Here is a 24,863-nt window from a genome sequence, read left to right as displayed (position 1 = left end):
CTGACATTATATATGATCAATTCATCAGATGATATGTAATTATAATTAACTAACCCCATGTCCCAGACAGTGCTCTGGATAGCGGGACTTAGGTCTGACACTTACATCATGCATGGAGTCCAAGAGTTTTGTCAGTTGGTAAAAGCGCTGCCAGTTCTGGCTGGAGTTCCCTTCCCTCTTCACAATGGCCTTTCCTAGCTCTTTGATGTAGGTCATTCGAATTTCATCAAATAGCTCTTGGCTCTTCAAACCTTCCTTAGGAACTAAAAGGTTAAGATGATGTCAAGTAAAGAATTTTCTCATAGTAACTCTATGTGCCCGTAGGGCATTTATTATTAATAGCACGCTTCCTGACGTACATTATATATACACTCTGAATACATTCCATGAAAATACAAGCATTTCACAGGATTAGGAAAGTACAGGCAAGAGAGATTAGGGGATAACACAAAATTGAAGGGTTTAACCTGGAGTCGTGCCTTGCTGGGGAGCACGTATTTGCCTTCCCTTATGTACTTAGAAAATACTGTATAGTTTCTAGATTGAAGTGGTATCAATTCAGTCCTTTTATATTACTTTTCAAAAACTGGTACCAGTGAGAAGGACTGTGAACAGAAGGTTAATCATGTTGTCCGTGAATCCTGCAAAGACCGACTTTTGTACACACCCAAATTTCTCAAAGTGTGCTCCTAGGAACTCTGGTTCTGTGTTAATGGTTGGGGAAAAAGGGATTTGGTCAAAATATAAGCAAAGGCTAATACAAAGTTAGGCAGATTACTGGTTTTCAGGATTTAGCGGAGCCAAAATCGGCACTTTCCAGGGAGGGGAGTATGTTGTTTCCCAAACTTCACTTTCTTGTTGCTGACATCTCAGAAAATTCTGGAATTCAGGAAAAGCACTGGCTTTAGGAGCAAGTGCTTTATTCTTACTTGCTCTGTGGATTTGAGTATAACCTGCCTGAGCTGTGTCGTCTACTCTTTGAGTTTTTTTTTTTAATATTTGTATGTATTGCAAAATGGTCACAATACATCTATAGTTAACATCCATCACCATGTATTAGATAGTTTTTCTTACAATGAAAACGTTTAAGATTTCCTCTCAGCAACCTTCACATGTATAATATATAGTACTAATAACTATAATCACCATGCTGTGTATGACATCCACATGACTTATTTTATGCCTGGAAGTTTCTCTTTTTTAACCCCCGTTTCTCCCTTTCTCCCACCCTCCAGTCAGCCCTCCTCTGGAGACCACCAGTCTGTTCTCTGTACAAACAAGCCTGTCTCCTTGTTTGAGATTCTACACTTATTTGTACTTGTCTTCCTTTGACTGGCTTACTTCACTTAGCCTAATGCCCTGAAGGTCCATCCATGTTGTTGCAAGTAGCAAGATGGCACTCTTTTCGATGGTGGAATAATATTCCATTGAATGTATATGTACTGTATATACCATATATATCCCATCTTTATCCATTCGTCCATAGACGGACACTTTGTTTCCGTGTCTTGGTTTTTGTGAATAGTTATGCCATGAATATGAGTCTACATACACTTTTCGAGTTAGGGTTTTCATTTTCTGTGGACAAATGCCCAGAAATGGATATGGGGTCATGTAGTAGTCCTATTTTTAACTTGTTGAGGAACAAACCATACTGTTTTCCACAGTGGCTGCACCAGTTTGCATTCTCACCAGCAGTGTGCATACCTTCTCCATACCTTCGCCAACGCTTATTTCTTGTCTTTTTGATAACGGACATTCTAAGAGATGTGAGATGAGACGTGGCTTTGATTTGCCTTTCCCTGTTAATCACTAGGTATGATGAACATCTTTTCATGTGCCTGTTGGCCGGTTAGGATTTGCAAGTATCTCCCATTCTGTAGGTTGCGTTTTCATTTCGTTGATCATTTTCTTTGGTGTGCAGAAACTTTATAGTGAGATGTGGTGCCAGATTTTTATTTTTACTTTTCTGGCCTTTGCTCTTGGTGCCGGATTAAGAAATTCATCGCCAAGGCTGATGTTAAGGAGCTTACTGCCTCTGTTTTCTTCTAGGTGTTTTATAGTTTCAAGTCTTGCATTCAAGTCTTTGACTCATTTTTGGGTTATTTTTTGTGTATGGTATAAGATATGGTCCACTTTCAGTCTTTTGCATGTGGCTGTCCATTTTTCCCTGCATCATTTATTGAAGAGACTTTCTTTCCCCATTGTACACGCTGGGCTACTTTGTCGTAAATTAATTGACCATCTATGTCTGGGTTTCTGTATGTGCTCTCTAATCTCTCCATGGAGCTATGTGTCTCTTTTTATGCCGGCACCATATTGTTTTTATGACTACAGCTTTGTAATAAAGTTTGAAGCCAGGGAGGGTGATGCCGTTAGCTTTGTTCTTCTTTCTCTACGTTTCTTTGGCTATTCTGGGTCTTATTTACAGTTCCATACAGAATTTAGGATTATTTGTTCTGTGAAAAATGCCATTGGAATTTTAACAGGGATTGCACCGAATGTGTAGATTGTTTTTGGAAATACGGACATTTTGACAATATTCTTCCAATCCATGAATGTGGAATATCTTTCCATTTATTTCTGTCATCTTCAGTTTCTCTCATCAGTGTCTTAGAGTTTTCAGCATACAGGTCTTTCACCTCCTTGGATACACTTTATTCCTAGATATTTTGTTATTTTTGATGCAAATGTAAATGGAGTTATAGTCTTCTCTTTCTGCTAGTTCATTATGAGTGTATAGAACTGCAACAGATTTTTGCATATTGATTTTGTATCCTGCATTGTTACTAAATTTGTTTATTTGTTGAAACAGTCTTTTTGTGGAGTCTTTAAGATTTTCTATATATAATATGTCATCTGCCGGGACAGTTCTTTTAGATTTGAATGCCTTTTATTTCTTGTCTAATTGCTCTGGCTAGAACCTTAATACTGTGTTGAATAAAAGTGATGACAGGGGATATCCTTGTCTTCTTATTCCTGTTCTTACAGGGAAAGCTTTCAGCTTTTCACCATTGAGTATGATGATAGCTGTCGGTTGTCATATATGGCGTTTATTATGCCTGAGGTATGTTCCTTCTATAATCATTTTGCTGAAAGTTTTTATCATAAATAGATGCTAAATTTTGTTAGATGCTTTTTCTGCACCCGTTGAGATGATTATATGATTTTTACCTTTCATTTTGTTAATGTGATGTATCACTCTGCCTGGATTTTGACTAGGGTTAGAACAAGGAACACATATGAAAACATTCTGATCCTATGAAACAATACTTGGCACTTGTAAGATGTCAGTATTACTGTGAAAATGAAGGCTACTTAATCAGAAGTGGTAAGAGCCTCCCATGTTAAAATGGGTTAATATATTACAGGTAACCTAATTATTGCTAATATCTTAAATATTAAAATTTAATATTTTCACTGTTTACATGTAAATTTTTTTCCTGATTGTTACCCGAATTCTAAAAATAATGATGGGAGAAGCCCTATTCAGTGCTTACGTTTAAAAGAATTTCATCTATCCCAAATTACCCCTAATTATCCTTGTAGCTCCATGAATTTTTTGCCTCATGTGGTTAAGCCGTATACTTAGAATTACTTTTCTGGTAAGTAGCATCTTTAAAGAGCTGGGTTTTTTGTTTTTCCACTTTGAAGTCTGTGCTGATAATAAATGTAGCTGCCACAGCTGTTTTTGGGTTAAAACAGTGGTCAGCAAACCATGACCAGTGGCCTAGTCCCACCAGCAGCCTGTGTTTGAAAATAAAGTTTTATTGGAACGTACCAATGCGTGTTCTTTTTCTGTTGTTGACAACTGTGTTCATTCTACAAGCATCAGAGTTGAGCAGCTATGACACTGTGTATACAAAACTGAAAAACAGTTACCATCTGACACCCTATAGTGCAAGTTTACCCGTCACTGGGTTACTGTATGGCTTTTTACTTCAGCCATTCAGTAGCTTTATTTAGATATTCTCATGTCAATAGCATAAAGTTGGATTTTTTTCTTTTTTAAAATACAGTCTTGGATTTTTTTGTGGGTCTTTTTACCTTGGAGCTTTTATCTCCTCTCTATTTAATGAAATTGCTGATAAATTTATTCATATACCATTTGTTACTTTCCCTTACCATGCATTTGTTTATGCTCTTCCCCGTCATTTCATTTGCTTGGATTGCTTTTCCTTACCATGTCTGACTCAGCTGCCACCCCCACTCCCCAACTTGGTGGTTGGGTACTTTGTGTACTTCTATCTTTAGCCATCATTATTGAAATTTTTTTTTAAAGATTTTATTTATTAGAGTGCACAAGCCAGGGGGAGTTGCGGGCAAAGGGAGAAGCAGGCTCCCCCCTGAGCAAGGAGCCTGATGAGGGACTCAGTCCCAGGACCCTGGGATCATGACCTGAGCTGAAGGCAGACTCTTAACTGACTAAGCCACCCAGGCGTCCCTGAAATTTAAACACTCAAACTACCCTTCTTGTTTAGGTGTAATTATTGTGTATTATTTCAATTCTGTTTTTTAGACCCTTCAAAACACTAATAAATATTAGTTTAAACATATCTCCATATTTACCACACACTGTTCTTTTCCTTCTTAGAGATGGACTCCTTTCCCTTAGCCTAAGTATACCCTTTAATCTTACTTTATTGAGGCTCTCTGGTGGCAAAATTTCCTTTCACCTTCATTTAAAAAAAAAGACGACTGTACATGTCAGGTGATTGATCTATCTGGGTTACTAGCAACCGTGTTTGTCACTGTTTTCTACTCATTGCACTGGTTCGTTCTTTTGTAATCCTCACCTCTTCTCGACCTTCTCTGGTTTCTACTCAGTGTTTCCTATGATTCTAGATTCTCTCCTCTCAGTCTATTATTACATATATTTTTTAAAGATTTTACTTATTTATTCGACAGAGATAGAGACAGCCAGCGAGAGAGGGAACACAAGCAGGGGGAGTGGGAGAGGAAGAAGCAGGCTCATAGCGGAGGAGCCTGATGTGGGGCTCGATCCCATAACGCCGGGATCACGCCCTGAGCCGAAGGCAGACGCTTAACTGCTGTGCCACCCAGGCGCCCCTATTATTACATATTTTTAAGCTGTTTTCAGTGCTTGCCCTGGAGGTCCTCATATACACAGACAACTCGTCTACAGCTCCTTTAAATAAGACTGCTCTGCCCGATCTATGGTGGAGGTGCCCGCCAGCCCTACGCGCGGGTCCTCTCCCATCAGTCACTTCCTTCGTCCGTGTGTTATGATCATCTAGTGTGCCGTTGCTATAATTACTTTCCACAGTTGGGCATTAGATCATGTAAGAAGAAAAATGAATTTTCATCTTCATCGTTTCCTCCTCTCATGCTCTCCTTTCTGAAGATCCACGTTTCTGAACTGCATCACTTTCATTTCCTCTGAAGAACTTCCTTAAACGTTTTATGCAGGGCAGGTCTTCTCATGACTAATTCTCTGTTTTTGTTTGAGACTCTATTTCACCCTCACTTTTGAAGGATAATTTCACTGGATACATAATTGTAGATTGATTTTTATAACACTAAATATTTCACCCGACTCCCTTCCTGCGTGTGTAGTTGCCGATGAGAATTTTTATCTTTGTTCCTCTATGGGTAAGATGTTTTTTCCCCCTCTGGCTTTTTTCAAAATTTTTTGTCTTTGGCTTTTTCCAGTTTGAGTAAAATATACCTAGATTTAGATTTTTTGGTATTTATCTTTCTTGGAGTTTTTTGAGCTTCCTGGGTCTATGTTTTGGCATCTGACATTAATTTTGGAAAATTTTCAAGCCATTATTTCATATATTTCTTCCATTCCTTTTATTTCTTATGTCCCCATTACGTGTATGTGACGTGTTGTGTAATGGCCCCCACAGTTTCTGACTACTCTGTTCCATGTTGTTTTTATCCTTCTCTTTGCATTTAAGTTTGGGACTCTGCCACATCTGGTCTACTGATGAGCATTCTTCATTTCCACTACAGTATTTTTAGTCTCTAGCATTTCCTTTTCTTTCTTTCCTAGAGTTTCCACCTCTCTGCTTACATTATCCATGCGTTCTTGCATGTTGTTTACTTTTTCCATTAGAGCCCTTAGCATAGTCATCATCATGTTAAATTACCTATCTGATCATTATAACATCTGTGTCATAGCCGAGCTGGGTCTGATGCTTGTACCTCTTCAGACTGTTTTGTGTTGCCTTTAAGCTTGCATACCTTATCTTTTTTTTCCTGAAGGCTGGATAGTGATAGATCAGGGCTGAGATAATAACGACACGTTTAGTATGAGGTTTTATGTTAATCTGGCTAGGAGCTGGGCTGTTTCATGTTAGCTGTAGAGGTGTTTAACAGAAACTGAAACCTGTCTGCCTGTTTTTATTGTTTTTCCCGTTGTTTTTAGGTTTCCCTGAGAACTCCTTCTCAAATGGACATGCTCTGCAGTTCTGGGAGTTATAATCCAGTTACTATCCTGGAGCCCTACTGATAGGGTGGTTAGGTGTTGGGGATGTGGGGGGGGGGGGTCTTTCCTTTTATGATGACATCTGTGTTGTCTTGACCCTTAGGGGCATTTCTGAACCTCCTCTCCCACCTTACACTCCTGCTTCCCTTACAGGAGACATATGGTTATTAGACTGCTTCTCCTTTGAAGATCTTTTTTTCAGTCAATTGGATTTTACTTGTGGAATTCACTGAGCTGCCTGGACAGGGTGGGGGGATTGGTGTCTTTCAACAACTCTGGAAAGTTTTCAGCCGTTTTTGTGTAATTCCTTTCCCTATTCTTGTCCACCTTTTATTGTCAATCTCTCTCTGATGATTACCTTAGCCCAGAGCTTTTTTTCAACTGGTATACTGTGAATGGGTTACTAATGTGTTAGGATAATCATTTGCTATGCTGCTCGCCGATGGGATCATTTTTTAAAAAAGAGTTTTAAAGCGCTCTTTCAGCCATCCTCCCTCATTCATGCCTCTTATCCCATTCATTTATGTACATGATACACACATGTACATATATATGTATGTAAAAAACTGTATTCTGGCTAAAAATTTCACATAGGTTTCTAACCTCTGTCTTTAAACTTATTAAATAGACCCTCTGAGTACAGCTAACCTCTTTGGGTTCTTGTGTGCTGTTAGTCTAGCATTTTTTAGTGGGAGGTTAGGGTACCTATTCTAGTATTCTGTCCGACCAGAAGTCTGATTATATCTTCTAATGGCATATATTTTATTCCTTGTTGATTCTATGCTTTTTTTCTTTAAGGAACCAGTGATAGATACTAGTTCAGTTTATCCTCTGCAGTGATAAAAGTACATATAGCACTCTGAGTGTGGCATGTATAAAACATAAATCACTTTTTACAAATAAGATTGGTTAGTATTTGGCACTGATCTGTACCTGGATTTGATCAGAATTTGAACTGTTTAATAACATCAAGCTCACTTCTTTAACAAGTGTGCTGTTAGGTAACCTTAAAGTCTCTAGCAATGATCTTTTCCTTTAGGTTTTCTGAGAACAAAGGTAATATGAAAGCATTAATATGTGTGCCTTGGAAAAGCTGAAATAGATACATGCAACATCCATCCCTTCAAGTTATTTGGCAGCTTTGAAACTAGAGTTACTCATGGAAAGAAGACTTTTTGAAACATTGCAAATTTGTGTATGAAAGAAGTATTCAGTCATCAACTTTGTCTAACACCAACTGTTCAGACCTCCTTTTACTGCTTGTTGAAAATGCCACCTTTTTGCTAACAAGAGACTTTGTGTTTTTCAAAAGCTTTCTAGGTTTACCAAGTAATGCCTTTGTCAGCCACAACTAGCCTCACTCAAGTTTATATACCAGTCCCTTCATCTAGACTTTGAAGATTGTTCGATGAATGCTTGCTGCTGTTTTCTAGATGGAATACCTCTGTTCCCCCAGTGCAGCAGCAGTGCTGTATCAGCCAGTCCTCTAACAGTCATCAGGTACATCTTCTGTACACCCTATTTTTCTCCCATAATTTCTCGGACACAGTCATATTCCTCGTGTAACTAATTTTCGACCAAGTTACAGTGTAGCGAAGAAACAAAAACCATTCTTGTTGGCTCAGTTTCTCCAGCTTTCCTCTAATGATGTTACTGAAAGTCACAGGGAGGAGGTCTGTACACACTCCGGACAGACGGGCTCCTGCGGAGCTCACATACCTTTCTCTTTCCCCGTGGCACCTAGCTGTCTTACTAATCTTGGTATCACTGGCTATGCCTTTATAAAATTCGACTTCTGTGAAAACTCTGTTATCTAATGGTAAACTTGGTGCAGTGTGTACAAACACACCTCTGTTTCTACACGTTTACATTTCATACTTTTGACATACTTAGAAGTGAATTTTAGAAGCAAAGAGGTGTTCTACCAACCTGAAGAGAGAAGCAGTAAGGTTTTCATACAGAGATACTCTTCGTAAGAGACCTGAAGCCTCTGTAACTCAGAGGAAACAAACAGCATGTGTTTACATTGCTCATACATGCAGGGGAGGGACATTCTCTGCCTGTGAAAGACAAACACCAGCGTTTGAGTTAGTTTCCCCCAAAGTACACAAGTATGAACTTACAAAGGAAATTCTAATTATTGCTATTAATGCTAATTTCCTATAGGTGAGAACTGTGAGAAAGTAAACTTGTTCCTGGGTCCACAGGATCTAAAGAGAGTACTGAATAATCTGAGTTTACACTGGAGAAATTAGTTTTCTGTTGTGCATGCCACAGATTGTCTTTCTTAATTTCCGTAGGAGTCAATTCTAAACACTTCTTACCACTTGCTCAGTTAAACCAAGGTTTTGTGGCAGCATTTGAAACTGGTTGGTCGTTATTGGGTAGAGTGTAAGCCATACCGGCCAAGAAGCTTGTCTGGCTTGATCCCTGCTACTCTGTACCAGGCTTACTAGGTTCCCTCTAATGCATTCTCCATCATGTTATCCTCTGTTTGAGGGCCTCCACTGGCTGCTTCTTGCTCCTGGAATACAATCTCAACTCTGTTTCCTGGCCTACAGGCTTCTGTTCGATCTACTTTTCTAAGCTCGTAGGGGAGTTCCACCCTTTGCAGACCCCCACCTTTCACACGGCTTGTTCTTCTGTATTACTGGGTGCTCAGCTCTCCAGGAGGTCTTCTGTGGGCCCCAAATCTAAAGTAGCCTGCACCCCTTCCTCCCTGCCCCCTCCCCCGTCACACTATTGTATTATGGCTCTCCAAAATAATTTCAGATATTTATTTCATTTCCCCATTGGAATGTTAGCAGGGGCCTCGTCTGTTGTGCTCATGATTACAGCGCAAGCTCCTAAAATAGTGTCTGGCACTTGGGAGGGACTCATATATCACCAAGAGAATACTGTGCTGGAAAATAAGCATCACCAATAGAGAAAGAACACCAACGTTAACTCAGGATTCAGTTCAGCCAGGATTTCTGGACTAGGTTTTTATGCAGCCAGCTTGCCTGACAGCAGAAAGGTGAAATTTCTGCTTTAGGTAGCTTGTATTGATCCTGCCAGGTAAGTGCCCTTGGGATGACCTCGTAGCAGCATAAAGATGTGTTGTGAAGCTAGAATTACCCCAGTACTTGCAGCTTCTTTCACAATGCCTAAGAATGTCTTTAAGAATATCTGGAGCTAGATCATCCAGTCTCTATTAAAACGCTTAAAATAATATGAGCTTACCACATGATAAGGCAGGCCCTTCCATTTAACACTGCTCCAAGAGATGCTTTTCTGGAACTCCTATCCATTGTTTTAGGGCCTAGCACACCCAGCACATAAAAGTATCTCTGTAGGCTGTCCTCCTTGCTTCCAACTGTGCCTTTCTCTTTCCTCCGAACATCCCGTTTGTTGACTTATATAAATTTCCATACTCTTTGCCATTCTGGACATAATTAAATTTGTCACTCTAAATTTTAATACAGCATCCAGTTCTAAACACAAACTACTCAGCATGGATCGACTCATAGAGGATGCAATGGGACTGTTCTAACAATGGGATTTAGGGTTTCATCGATTCTTTTGCCCTCTGGTCAAAAGCACCCCAGTGCTCACAACTAACTCTTCTTCATTTCTTACTCTTCTCTGACCATGGGTATGTGTGTGAGAGGGTGAGAACTCCTTGGTTTCATTCTCACAAAGGAGATAAGTTAGTAGGCACAGAAAATTGTAATATAAGGTAGAAAAGTGGTTTAAGAGCTGGAGATTTACAGCAGAGAGGTCTTACAAGGTACTGAGTCGAGATGCTTGAGGAGCAGATCCTCTGAGTTGGGAATGCTGCGTCCATAAAAGAGAACAGTGAGAGAGAAAAAGAGGCCAGGTTTGGGGAAGCCAGAAACCATGCTGAGTATGCACCCGGTGGGCAGGGTGGAGACAGCGAGGACATCTGTGTGTTGGGGAGGTAAATGATGGGATCAAACTGTATTTTTGTAAGAAAAAAAATTGTTAACACAATGGAGGACAGGAGGCACAAAACTAGTCAGGAAACAACTGCAATGAGGTCAGGGGAAGGGACGCCTCAAATACTTCACAGATGGAAGCAGAGGCCTGGCAGACAAAAGAATAGCTCATTTATAAAATCTGAAAATTTGATTGGTTCTCTCCCGATTAAAAAAACTGTCCAAGTAAAAAACACTGAGTAGGCCGTGCCATGCAATGAGGATCCTTTTGTCTCAGGGTCTGTCCCTTCCACCCCGTCAGCCAAGATGTCCTCATCTGTAGTCATCCCTATTCAAAGTGAGATCAACTGACCCCAGAGTTGACCCCAACTGTATTAAAAAGTACCCTCCAGGGGCACCTGGTGGCTCAGTAGGTTAAGTGTCTGACTCTTGATATTGGCTCAGGTCATGATCTCTCATGATCTCAGGGTCCTGGGATGGAGTCCTGCGTTGGGCTCTGCACTAGGCAGGGAGTCTGCCTGGGATGCTCTCTCTCCCTCTCCCTCTGACACTCCCCCTGCTCACTCACTCTCTAAAATGGATAAATAAATCTTTAAAAAGTATACCCTTCACTATGTCCTGGGACAGTAATAATAATGCCCCATGTCCATCTGGCCTGCCATTAAGCATTGATAAACAATTCTATTTCAAATTTGCCCAGTTTTAAGAAACCTGATAGAATTGATTCAGTGCTGAATGATCATAATAGCAATCCATCAGGAAGACATCAGCAGGTTAAAAAAGGACTCACAGATAACTTACTCATTAATAATCAGATCAGGAGCAAAACACAGCAAGCTTCCACTTGATTGTCTATATGATCTCCAGCCCAGGGCAAATGCCATGAGGAACATCCATGAATATTGCAGTAGGGTCATTTGGTCATCCAGGTGTAAGTTCCTGAATCCTGAATTAAGAGAAGGAGAGGATTGAGGAAACATTCTAGTTGCTGAAGAGAAGACCATCTCTCTGGGACCCGCCACAGATCAGATAGGGCTTTAGCCTTGTTTGGGGGGACCTCTGACAGAGGAAGTGAAGCACAGAGGGGGCACAGTTCTCCTCTGTCATCTGACATGTTCAGATCAAAGCCCACAAGTGCTTTTTAATAAGCATCCAATGTAATAAAACTTACTGTCATTTTTTCCCTATTTAAGCAAAAAGAGTCCTGACTTGGTATTGGTATATTACTCAATGAATTTAGTTTTAAAAGTGTCCCTTGATAGTTACACCTCTTTCCCTCTTGACAGAGTAGGGACGACAGGAGGTCAGGGTACTTCATTCTTGCTCTGTCTCTTCTCTATCGGTGTGAACATAAGCTTGTCAAATGTCCTGCAGCCGTAAAGTCTGGGCTGACACCAACGTGGACCTCTGCTGTTCCACATCAAGTTCCAATAGTGGGACTTCAGTGTCAAATGCTCTTAAAAATGAGATTAGCTCAGATTTACGTTCAACATATATCATTTCATCTAGTTGAGAGTTTAGTACCTGCTGACAAAGTGTCACCATACCTGATTTTTACCAATTTTACCCTGAGTTTTAAAAGTGATACAACACTAAAGGAAAACAAATGGAGTTCTGAAAAGTATTCTACGTGTTCTTGCCCTAGATTTGGGTGCAAAAGGAATTCTAAGTCCCGTGACTCTAGTTTTGATAGGACCTCGTCCGACCTCAAATCACTCTGCTCTGAGCAACCATCTGGAAAGCAGAGAGCAGCGTCTGGGTTTTATTACAAACTCTCCACTCCCACGCTTTCTGGCCTCTGCCCTGGTGGGACCCCAGAACTGAGGAGGAGAAAACAGGGCAGCTCGTGGGACTCGGATGACAGAGCCAGAGTGCCACTACTGAAGACAATATAAAGCCCTGTACCTTCCGAGTCTTACCTGGTATCGCCTTGGCCCATTTCACTGCCGCAATCACTTGCCGCCCACCTAACATGTTAAGTGTGGTCATGATCCGCCAAGTGGAATCTGGGACAGAGCTGTCATACCCTGCGTATAACACCTCAGGTTCAATGACCTCCAGCAGGGACACCAGGGTAGGGGTGAGCTGTGGTAATGTTGCAGGAACTATTGTTTTGTTAGCAGGGTTTTCAGAAGTTTCTTGTGACACTCCTGGAGTGGCCTGCTGAATTCCTTTTATCTTTTTCTTTGTTTTTCGAGCTGTGGATGTTAAAAAAAAAACATATATACACAAAAATGAGTTATAAGGGGATGGTCTGCGTTGCAGAGTTTCTTCAAGAAGTTATTTTAATTTCTGAAACTATCAGTTATAAAGTGACATGGAGGAAGAGAAGGCAAGAGAGTCAAGAGGAACCCATTAGTGAGTGAAGCCAGGTGATTCTTCATTGGTTATCCTTTATATAAAACTGTCTTTTAATATAATGCTAAAGCAATTTAAACAAAGCACTTCTAGAGGTTCTTCCATCAATTAATTTGTCTCAAAGTTGAAATTTTCATTGGTTCAATAAGGCAGCACTTTCACTAGCATTTGAAAGAAAGAATCCAAGCTTGTAATAGCAGACTAGAAACTGGGGCTTAGGGTTAACCTAAATTCTGATAATAAGGAAGAGAGTTATACTGCTGATAACTTTGCACAGAGTCCCCTTCTTCTCAAGAAGTATTGCGATGACATTGCAGATCCCAGGCTAGAAGCAGTAACTCCAACAGCAGAAATGTCCAGTTTTTACGTTTACATGAGGGATATTACATGGGTCTAGAAACATTTGGGGAGATGAAGAAAGAACTTTACATTTGTTCATGTATTATCAGTAGGAAATTTCCCTTTTGTAAGAGATTTATATTGATGATTCCATAAACCTAAAGCACCCTTTTTCAAAGTAAAGCTATCTTCTAACTCTTAGTATAGAACAGTGTAATCAAATTACAATACAGATTCATACTCTTGAAGTTACAAATGAGAATGTTTCTTTTTAACTCCATATGCTGCTGAAGGCAACACAGAGTACTTTTTTTAATTTTTTATTTTTTGATGTAAAGTTCGATGATTCATTAGTTGCGTATAACACCCAGTGCACGATGCAATATGTGCCCTCCTTACTACCCATCACCGGCCTATCCCATTCCCCCACCCCCTCCCCTCTGAAGCCCTCAGTTGGTTTCTCAGAGTCCATAGTCTCTCATGCTTCGTTCCCCCTTCTGATTACCCCCCTTTCTTCTCCTACCGATCTTCCTAGTTATGTTCCATAAATGAGTGAAACCATATGATAATTGTCTTTCTCTGCTTGACTTATTTCACTTAGCATTATCTCCTCCAGTGCCGTCCATGTTGCAGCAAATGTTGAGAAATCGTTCTTTCTGATAGCTGAGTAATATTCCATTGTATATATGGACCACAGCTTCTTAATCCAGTCACTTGTTGAAGGGCATCTCGGCTCCTTCCACGATTTAGCTATTGTGGACAATGCTGCTATGAACGTTGGGGTGCATATGGCCCTTCTCTTCACTACGTCTGTATCTTTGGGGTAAATACCCAGTAGTGCAATGGCTGGATCATAAAGTAGCTCATTTTTTAACTTCTTAAGGGACCTCCACACTGTGTTCCAGAGTGGCTGTACCAATTTGCATTCCCACCAACAATGTAGGAGGGATCCCCTTTCTCCACATCCTCTCCAACAATTGTTGTTTCTTGCCTTGTCCATTTTTGCCATTCTAACTGGCGTAAGGTGGTATCTTAGTATGGTTTTGATTTGAATTTCCTTGATGGCTAATGATTTTGAACATTTTTTCATGTGTCTGTTACCCATTTGTATGTCCTCATTGGAAAAGTGTCTGTTCATATCTTCCGCCCATTTTATGATTTATTTATTTCTTGTGTATTGAGTTTGAGAAGTTCTTTGTAGATCTTGGATACCAGTCTTTTATCTGTAGTGTCATTTGCAAATATCTTCTCCCATTCCGTGGGCTGCCTCTTAGTTTTTTTGACTGTTTTCCTTGGCTGTGCAGAAGCTTTTTATCTTGATGTAGTCCCACATGTTCATTTTATCTTTTGTTTCTCTTGCCTTTGGGGATGTGTCATGAAAAAAGGTTGCTTTGGCCGATGTCGTAGAGGTTGTTGCCTATGTTCTCCTCTAGGATTCTGATGGATTCCTGTCTCACATCGAGGTCTTTCATCCATTTGGAGTTTATGTTTGTGTATGGTGTGAGACAGTGGTCAAGTTTCATTCTTATGCAATTTTCCCAGCACCATTTATTGAAGAGACTGTCTTTTTTCCACTGGATGTTTTTTCCTGCTTTATCGAAGATTCGTTGCCCAAAGAGCCGAGGGTCCATTTCTGGGTTCTCTATTTTGTTCCATTGGCCTATGTGTCTGTTTTTGTGCCAGTACCATGCTGTCTGTGTGATCACAGCTTTGTAGTACAGCTCGAAATCCGGCATTGTGATGCCCCCAGCTTTGTTTTTCCTTTTCAACAGTTCCTTGGCGATTCGGGGCCTTTTCTGGTTCCATACAAATTTAAGGACTATTTGTTCCAGTTCCTTGAAAAATGTCCTCGGTATTTTGATCGGGATAGCATGGAAAGTGTAGATTGCTCTGGGGAGCCTGGGCATTTTAACTATGTTAATTCTTCCGATCCATGAGCATGGAATATTTTTCCATCTTCTTGTGTCTTCTTCAATGTTTTTCAAGAGCGATTTATAGTTTATAGAATATAGATCCTTTACGTCAATTCCAAGGTAACGTTATGGTTTTTGGTGCTATTGTAAATGGGATGGATTCCCTAATTTCTCTTTCTTCAGTCTCATTGTTCGTGTATAGAAATGCAACTGATTTCTGAGCATTGATTTTGTATCCCGCCACATTACTGAATTGCTCTATAACTTCTAATAGTTTGGGCGTGGATTCTTTTGGGTTTTCCATATAGAGTATCATGTCATCTGCGAAGAGAGACATTTTGACTTCTTCTTTGCCGATTTGGATACCTTTGATCCCTTTTTGTTGTCTGATTGCTGTTGCAAGGACTTCTAGTACTATGTTGAATAATAGTGGCGAGAGTGGGCATCCTTGTCGTGTTCCTGATCTTAAGGGAAAGGCTTCCAGCTTTTCCCCATTGAGAATAATATTTGCAGTAGGCTTTTCATAGATGGCTTTTATGAGATTTTATGAGATATCCCTACACTCTGAAGTGTTTTAATCAGGAAAGGATGCTGTATTTTGTCAAATGCTTTTTCTGCATCTATTGAGAGAATCATATGATTTTTGGCTTTTTTCTTGTTGATAAAATCTATGACACTGATAGATTTGTGAATGTTGTACCACCCTTGCACCCCAGGGATGAATCCCACTTGGTCATGGTGGATAATCCTTTTAATGTACTGTCGGATTCTATTTATTAGCAAGGATCTTGTTGAGAATTTTGGCGTTCATATTCATGAGGGAAATCGGTCTGTAATTCTCCTTTTTGTTGGGGTCTTTGCCTGGTTTGGGGATCAAGGTAATATTGGCCTCACACACAAATAGATCCAATGAACAGAATTTATATGAAAGAAGAAATGTATCATCTGCCTCACTTATACAACCCATTTTGCTAAGACGAAAATAGTCATCACCTTTAAAAATAATTGTTAGATTCTTTGTCCTTAAAATGATAGAATGGTCCCATTATTGGGCACTGTTTTGAATATGATAGTGAGAAATTGAAGAATTCTCATGTAACATTTCAAAACACAGAAAAAGGATCATGACAGAGCTATTTTTATTTTACCATGCTCTGCTGAAAACACAGTATGGTGTGGTAGTAATGAGCATAAATCTGAAGCCAGCATGTTTGAATTTAAACCCTGGCTCTGTCACGCAGTCGGTGGGATCTCCCAGTTACTCCCTGGGCCTTAGTTTCCCTCTTCTGTACGGTGAGGGTAATACTGGTACCTTGCTCAGAGGGTGGCTGAGAATTAAATCAGTTAAAATACGTAAAAGGCTTAGAACAGTTGGTGGCACCCGGTAAGTGCTATAGAGCTATCATTACCTCCACTGGTGGTAGAATATGCCTTTAGAGTATTTTGAATGTAGATAGTACAGCTGGAGGGAGGAGTGATCAACTTTAAAAAAGGAAGTGCTACTACACGTAACATAAGGCAATACTTTAAACACCAAAGGTACATTTCAAAATCGTGGCAAGTACTTCTTTGAGAAGGTAAAAGAGAACATGCATGTCCCAAATCAATGCCCTGAAATAGTACCATAAAGACCTCTGTTCACGTTAACGCCTACACTCCACATTAGGGTAAAGGATAGTGATAGGCTGGTGGATTTTCAAAAATCTTCTGTATTTAGTATAGAATTAATTTCTTACAATTTATCGATAGCCCTAAGTGAGAGAACTAATGCTTTTGAATAAAGCTCAAAATACTGACTAGAATGTGTACTGGTACATTTTCACAGAACTTGAGTAAGAAGTTGTTAACTGAATTAGTTCAGCAATCACTATTTTTAAGCACCTAAGGTTTTATTTGATATCGAGTTCCTGACTCCTTGGAGCATAGAGATTGTCAGCATCTGATTTCTACAGAAGTGTTCTTGAGTCTGTGATCATTCCCCTCCTTTCTTAATAAAAAAATCTTATTTAGTTTAAAACTTAAAAATATTCAGTATGAAATCTGATGTCAAAAACCTCCCTGCCTTTAAGTTCCACGTGATTCTTTATACCAAAAATAAAGCTGTAATTTGGAATGATTACAATACACCCTAAAATGAAGTAAAACATTGAGGATTACCCTTAAAAAACTTATCTGTACTCAATTGCCAGGCACTTGAAGCATTGAGAAAAGCTGCCTTAAAATAAATCTGGAGAATTACTTGGTATATTTGGATGCTCTTGCACCAATACCATTTCTGATACTAAGGTACATTTATGGAGAGAATCAGGAATCAGCTCTGAGAAGAGCTGACTTGTTCTGCAACGTTATTTTGGGGCAGTCCTGAAAGGGAATGTTTCTAAAGATTACGGTTAAAAAAAATACTAACAAAAGGAAACACTTGACTCCTCTATCTTGTTCTTCAATACAGTTGAGCCTTGAAAACGTGGGGTTAAGGGCACCAAACCCCATGCAGTCAAAAATCTCCATGTAAGTTTCGAATCTCCAAAAAGGTCACTGGTGGCCTACTGTTGACCAGAAGCCTTATCAACAACACAACAGTTGATTTACTCTACACATAATTTTGTACATTGTTTGTTATAAACTGCATTCCTACAATAAAGGAACCAGAGAAAAGATTTCATTAGGAAAATCCTAAGGAAAGAGAAAATACATTTAAAAATTCCATTTTAAGTGGACCTGCACAGTTCAAACCTGCATTTGTTCAAGGATCCACTCTATTATGCTCTGCCAAACATTTCTGGCATAGACACATACCTACTCCAAATAACGGTTTTATATATACAGGAATAATTGAAAACAAAAATGAGGCTTTCACATTAAAAACCACATAAGAAAACCTCTATAAATTTAGATTTTAGCCTTTCAGTTTTTTTTTAATAAAACTATGTTACCATGTATCATACGTCCTACCTAGTATCTGATACATTCTTAAGTAACAAACCAGAACTCTGGAGTAGAGAAGTGGGTAGAGGTTAATCTGGCCCTGCTCCAAAGTGTTCTTACTAATGTGTAAGGATCTCAAATAACCTCTGTGAGTAGAAAAAAGGATAGAGACTAGCACGAAGTAGCTCTTAACAAATGCTAGTGTCCCCACTATTCTCTTATCTTATATTGACATCTTATAAAAGCATACAGTGTATGTTTTTTTCTTTTTAATAGTGTTTTCAGAAACTGTACCTCCGTCTCAACTGTATGCTTATTTAAAGATCTGATTGGAAAGGGCAGTGACGGTATTTTGTTAACACAGAAACTGAGCGGTCTCTAGCTGTCCTGGTTGTCTTCTAGTGAGGGAGGGCACTGTGGTTGTTGCAGAGTTGTAAGAGGGAGGAGAAATTTTATATAAAGAAAATAAAGTATATTTAAGTGGTTAGAGAGCAGCAAAAAGAAAGTAAGATCAGGGCAGAAATAAAAAGAACAAAACAACTATCCTTGTGGCCCTTGAAAATGAACTACGTGAAAATGGCATTCATCTCTGTGGCTTCCATAACACCTACAAGAACATGGGCTGCTATCACTTTCTTTAAATCAGTGCGTAACGTGTTTGGTACTTTGCAGTCAAGTTTAAGCAACCTAGTCACACTTAGAAAACATCGGGTTAAGTGACTGGTGTATCACGACCGGCTTCGACATGGCGCACTTCATCTGTGAAATTGGGGAATGAGACTCTTCACAGTCAAACCCAGCAATCTATTTAATAGTTGAAAACAGGTCCACACACAGTGCATGCCAGATGGCACCAGCGCCCGTCTCCCTTCTACCAGAAGAACCACACACTTGCTCTTCTCCCTCCTACATCACGATGTGTTCTCTGGATTACCTCTAGGGTCGGTCCACCGGTCTCTCTAGACAAGATGAGTCTTTCTAAAGTACAAATCTGATGGTGTCTCTGCCTTTATTTTATTTTACCTAACTCCTCCTCCTCAGCTTTTCTAGATTTCAAAGTCAGTGTTTTTTCTGTCAAGGGAGCTTTCCCAGCTTCCCAGGACAGAACGAGATGCCCCTACTCGTGCTCCCGGGGCTCTGGCCCGTTCTGCAGCCCACCGTGCTGTCCAGTGACAGACTCTGCAACCTCGGTAGACAGTACGCTCCTTAACTGCAGGCACTGTCTGATTCGCTGCCTGTTTCCGGCCTGCCTCCTTAGTGGGTTCTGGAGAGGGAAAGTGCTACTAAGGACAAAGTGTGTGGGTTCTTCCAGCACCACTGCTACCTTCGTGGACCTCGCATTCTCAACTACAGCAGAATTTCCAAAGTTTTTAAATGATGAGATCAAGGTTAATTATACAACTTGTTAGAGAAACAGGGGTATGAAAGGCAAAAGTTCTAACTAGTGTCAGGTTTCTTCTTTACTTGGAGGGCAAAGGCAAACCCATCCCAGTACCTCCTTGAGGAGTTACTTCCCCGGGCAGATGTGTCGTCCATCTGCATTTCTGCAGCTATAGAGCCAGGTAAAAGGTGAATGAGAGGAAAAGGGACAGGTAAATACATCTGACAGAGAATCATTTTCAACTCTAGGGAAGAGTTTGGAAGCTGCAGAAAGGGAGGAGAAAAAGCTATGAGTAATGTTGCTTTGAAGTCATTGTTACGTAGTTGACTTTCTTAGTATACAGTCTGGCTATAATGAAGGCTGTGTGCGCCATCAAGAGCTAGTGAGAAAACAAACAGGATATGAAATATTCATTAAAAAACTCCTAGTTTACAAAGCAATCATATAAAATTACGTTAGTCAAGCACATATATTGTAATAACTAAATTCTTACTTTTGCTTTCATTTTAAAAAGGAAAATAATGCATTTTTATATGTATGCAGAGACCATTCCTTTCAGGCATTTACATTACCTTCCAAGTTCATTCCAGCTTGAAGACATTTTCGATAGCGGCATGCTGGACAGTTTTTTCTTCGAATCTTATCAATGATACAATCATTTCTTCCAGCACAAAGATAATTGTGCTGTCCTAGATGGAAAACAAAGGTGCTGTCAAAATTTCTCAGGTTTTAAAGGAAATTTTTATGGAGAGACTTGCTGCGTTTCTCATTTGGGTTGACCACGGGCAGTGATTAAGAAAGGTACAGCACACTCGCTTACTTACATGGCCCTTACAGAGTTGCGAGTTCACCTTAAAAAAATCTTTTTCTGTTCAACAAATAATCGTAGTTCATGAAAAGCACTGCAGTATATACATAGAGAAAAGTGTACCAGTGCTCAGTGTACCATCTGTTTTCCCAAACTGAACACCTCCCTGATGGGGAAGCAGAACCCTTCACAACCCACCATCCTCTTGCCCCTTCCCAGGCACCGCCTTCCATGGCCACCTCATTCCAGATACAGGGAGAAACTGTTTCAAGCACAGTTTAACAGCTACTGAGGATGTCTGTAAGCCCTCCTTCATTATGACTTCTCACTTAATGCTAAGGAGGGTTAAACAAAGAAGAAACTGCTTTCCAAATAGTCTGAGTCCCACATGGAAAAGGACTCTGATTCAGCATTAGGCCACCACCTGCAAATCCAGTGTGCTCCCCCCTCAGCTCTGTGACAGGTGCCACAACTCATCTTGAAGGGGAAGGCTGCCAGCAACTAGTTAGGGATATCACACCGCTGGCCAACTAACTACTAGTACATGGATCTGACTGATACTTGTTCATTCATTCACATGCTTTTACAATGTGAGAATGTCTGACCACTGACCCCAAATATTTACAACTGTTGCTGTCTAAAATCTTTTGGCACCTAGGATTTAGTAATGTGGTAAGAGGCAGAAGTGCAGTTTTCACCTAGCAAAAAAATTTGACAGGCAAAGACTTAAAGTCTCTGTACCCTTACCCGCTGCAAAATGCACATTCCTGTAGTTTTCTTTTAATTTGGTTATTGAAGGAAACTCTGAGGATCTGCTGGCCTGACAAAAACTCTGAAAGGACCCTCCTGCACAAGACCAGTGCAGCTACACAAACACTGGACCACTCAGAGTCCATGAACCTCACGCTAGAGGGGATGGTATTTGGAGGCTGGCTACCAAATTTATTCTCACGAAGAAATCACCTTCAGAGAAAAGAGAAAAATCACCATTATCAACTCACTAGGTTGAATATACCTCATTCCAGTTTCTGGGTCAGGATCTTCTCTGCACGGGATAGCCTAAGACTTGGATGGAAACAAACTCTGTTCACGTCTTTAGGATACATCACCATGCTATTAAGCATGTGTTTTGGGCACATGGTTAACTGTATCAGGTTCTAGTCTGTGTGAGGAGTAGGCCACCTAGTTGACTAGTGGCCTACAGTTGAGCTTTGTTCCAGAGCTGCCCTCCAAGGCCAAAGTCTGTACCAGCTATTTCCATTCCTTTCTGTGTTGTGTACGTTTCATGACTTCTCTGGGTGACATGAAATGGAAGCACTAATCCAGTGATTCTAACCTTCTTAAAGCAAAAGGAGAAACAATGGACGCATCCATAGTTGGAGCAGTTAAAATATAAAGAAATTCTACCCCATAAACATCGCCTCACATCACTGTCCTACAGGATCTGAGCTACTGGATTAGGGGGACACTGTAAGTTAAAATCAGTCCTGGTTATTAGCGTGAAGCTGGGCAAGTCTGTGTCTTATCTATAAAAGGAGGAGTTTCAGCTAGTGGGCACTATTTTACAAGACATGGGCATGCATCACTAATGGTCACTCCTTCTGATAAGACAGTGAGTCATTTTAGTTTGGAGTTCCTATGTCTTCTGCCACTTTGTAAATTCCTCTTCTACCTGATAGGAGATGGGAGGAGAAAAGACTTCAAGACAGCTGTGATTTTTTTAACATTGTTTTGTTTGCATTGTATTTATTTTTATGGTTAATACCTATTTTTGGCAAGTAATTCTGGTTTCTATTTATGGTTGGTTTGGTAGCCAGCCTCCAGGATGGCCCCCAGTGGTCTCTGCCTCTTTGTATTCACACTCTTGTGCGACCAATAAAATGTGGCTGAAGTCACAGTATGTCACATCTGAGATTAAGTCATAAGGACATGATTACTTCCATAGTCTACTCTCTACTGTGAATCATTTGTTCTGGGGGAGGCCAGCTGCTCGGTTGAGAGCAGCCCTAGCTGAGTCCCACATAGCAAGGAACTGAAGCTCCCTGACAAAAGCAGTGTTGACAGGTTTGGAAGTGGATCCTCGGGCTCCAGTCTGGATGACTGCACCCCCAACCTACAAGTCTGAATATGACTTCGTGAGGGGCCCAGGACTGCCCTGCTACTCACTTCCTTTCAAATTCCTGACTCAGAAACTGCAGGACACAATCAGTGCCTGCTGTTTTAAGCCACTAATTTTTGGCCTCATTTGTTACACAGCAATAGATAACTAACGCAGTATGGAGAGTAAAATAGTTGTTTTTAAGTTAAAAACAAAAAAAAAAAAACCCAAAAAACAGTGGTCCAAAAAAAGGGCATGTTCTGGGGGTTTCTGCACTTGGTTTACCCTATTTGAAACATCCAGGTCTTAAATGTACAGTCTGTGAGCTTCAGCTTCTTTCTTTACCTGCTCTCAAAAACTGTGTGGTGTGGTAGACGTGCCCTCGTGAGGGCCAGGAAGCCCTTGATCTGAACTGCAGCTCTGTTTCCCAGCTCTGTGATCTCAGTAATGTTTATTACATTTTCTGACTCCTATTTCCCCATCTGCAAAGCTGGAACATTCGCACCTAGCTAGCTGGGCTTCTGCAAGGGCTGAAGGCAGTTGTGTAGAAGACTCTTACAAGCAGCAGCTACACGTTGTGAGCACTCCATAAATGCTAGCTGGTAAATAACTCCCTTGCACTGCTTTCAGCTCTGTATCTCACTCGATGATATGAACTCTCAGATGAGAAAACTTTGGTTGTATACTCTCAGAGGGTCAGTGTAGCACAGAGGTTAACAGCCTGTTTGGAGACAGCTGTGCTGGGATGCCAGTGCTGCTTCTTACACCTCAGCCTCAGTTTCCTCGACTATCAAGTAGGATCACTGCAGCCTCTGTGAGCTCACGGAGCCCTTAGTTGAATGGTGTGACAAACATAAAACATAGTACTGGGTTCATGGTACAGTGAGGGTACTGGATGCCTACCGCCATTATGACCCACCAACAAAGCTTACACGTACTTCTGTGCAAAAGGGGATGTAAGTCAGAGGGACTCGGGTCGGGGGAGGTTATCAGTGAACCAGCATACATGGAAAGAAGTGAAGCTACCCAGAGTTTTCTTTTGTGTGCAGAAAGGCGAATCCCAGAATATTGAGTTAAAAACTTCAAAATAGCCATTCAGCCCAGATCAAGGATTTAGATAATAAGTAAAACTTGTGCAAATTTCTTAAAACCAGCTGTATGTTTGGGTATTTACCTTATGCCAATCTGAGGGTGGGGTAACTATTATTTCCAACAGGTGCTGAAAATTGAGTGCCAGGTGTAATGCAGATCTTACAAACTGCATCTCTGTAACTACCTAAGAAAGTGCTCCAAAATATGTACCTGGGCTTTAACCCATTTCCATGATGTCTAGACAGGAAAAGTAAAACTGCTACGTGCTAGGTTATCAAAAGATTACAGAATTTAGGAGCTGGAAGGGACATGCGAGAAAATGAAAATCCAAATAGGATTTACTTAACAGACTCCACAGTTAAACCTTCTCCCACTAATCAATTACATAATCGAGCCATCAGACTTAAACGTTACATAAACATTTGGAAATGGTACAGCTAATATTCTATGAAATTTGTACCTAAAAGCAACTATAAGAATTTAATTTTAAAGCAGGGGTTAAGCCCAGAGGGCATATGTCCTCCAGTGGTATTTCACGGGGGAGGGATGTTTAGCGTTTGTTTTTAAAGGGTACTGGATGCTTTAGGTAAGCTTGCCCTCTCGAACATCAATGCCTGCCTTCCTTGCTCCAAATGTCTTCTCTTGCCAGAATACACTTGGTCCCTGTAAGCATTTGAATTTATAGCCCCGTTTTTCCTCCATTTTGACTAAAATATTTTTTGAAATACCCACTCTTTCTTCTAAGGTTCCACGGTCTCATTCTGAATTTCACTTTCAGAAATCAATTTGTCAACGTTAGTGTAATCTTATTACTGCTATCACTGCATTTATATCACAGAAATAACTCACGAGTTAATGAAGTGCTGAAGTAGCCAACGTGAGGACAAGAACAGGCTTCACACTCTCGGGTCTGTGGTAACCGTACCCGGGAGGGCTGGGCGCTCTGTGTGACCCCTGACCTGGGCAAAGCCTGCATCCCTGTGCTCTGTGTGGGGTAGCAGGAGTAATTTTATAGTTGGCTCATGTATTACAAACTAATCCAAACAAAAGAAAATGACTCATCTGACTCTTAAGGATATGCAAACAGAACTCTAATAATCCTCCTCATACTGTGAATGGATAGATAATTATACTTCTTTAAAAATTAATATAATCAGAGCTTTAGGTAATGCATTCGGGCCACACTACCTTCAACCTGTTTTACAGGGAACTGAAGTACATGATTTTTTCCCAAGACAGTTCACTGGTAAGATGAAATAAATAATTTGAGTAACTTCCAATACTAACGGAATGAATTTCTCTTTCTTAAAGGAGTTGATGTTATTGCCCCTGTCGGGCTGAATCCACAACAAGGGTAAAGTTCATATTAATATAATAATTTAGTGAAATCAGCTCCTCTGAAATACCTTATTTATTTCTTAACCTCCTTAGGCAGTTTGTCACTTGCTTCTCCTTTTTTAACCTCCGTTCCTGGAAACTGTTAACTCCTCCTTCACTTCAAGTAGACGGTGACCAGACAGAGCACAGGGACCAGCTCTTACGCTGAATAAGATTCCC

At 40.4% G+C, this 24,863-nt stretch overlaps 1 protein-coding gene across 7 annotated transcripts in view; it reads right to left on the bottom strand.

Moving 5' to 3' along the window:
- NR3C1 (nuclear receptor subfamily 3 group C member 1) overlaps nt 1–24,863 on the bottom strand; it is a 122,078-nt gene that overhangs the window by 4,613 nt on the left and 92,602 nt on the right. For all 7 annotated transcript variants that reach the window (XM_045794385.2, XM_045794387.2, XM_045794383.2 and 4 more), the window contains exons 4-8: nt 19,881–19,997; nt 12,312–12,590; nt 11,194–11,338; nt 8,384–8,514; nt 106–263 (exon numbers count right to left, since the gene is read on the bottom strand). In XM_045794385.2, coding sequence (XP_045650341.1) covers nt 106–263; nt 8,384–8,514; nt 11,194–11,338; nt 12,312–12,590; nt 19,881–19,997 — 830 coding nt within the window. The remainder of the gene's footprint in view (nt 1–105; nt 264–8,383; nt 8,515–11,193; nt 11,339–12,311; nt 12,591–19,880; nt 19,998–24,863) is intronic.

This window comes from Ursus americanus, chromosome 5 (genome assembly GCF_024610735.1).
Source record: "Ursus americanus isolate L20-20 chromosome 5, mUrsAme1.1.p, whole genome shotgun sequence".
Taxonomy (NCBI): Eukaryota; Metazoa; Chordata; class Mammalia; order Carnivora; family Ursidae; genus Ursus; species Ursus americanus.
The sequence above is the reverse complement of the archived record's forward strand: the minus strand, read 5'-3'. Positions and strand labels throughout refer to the sequence as shown.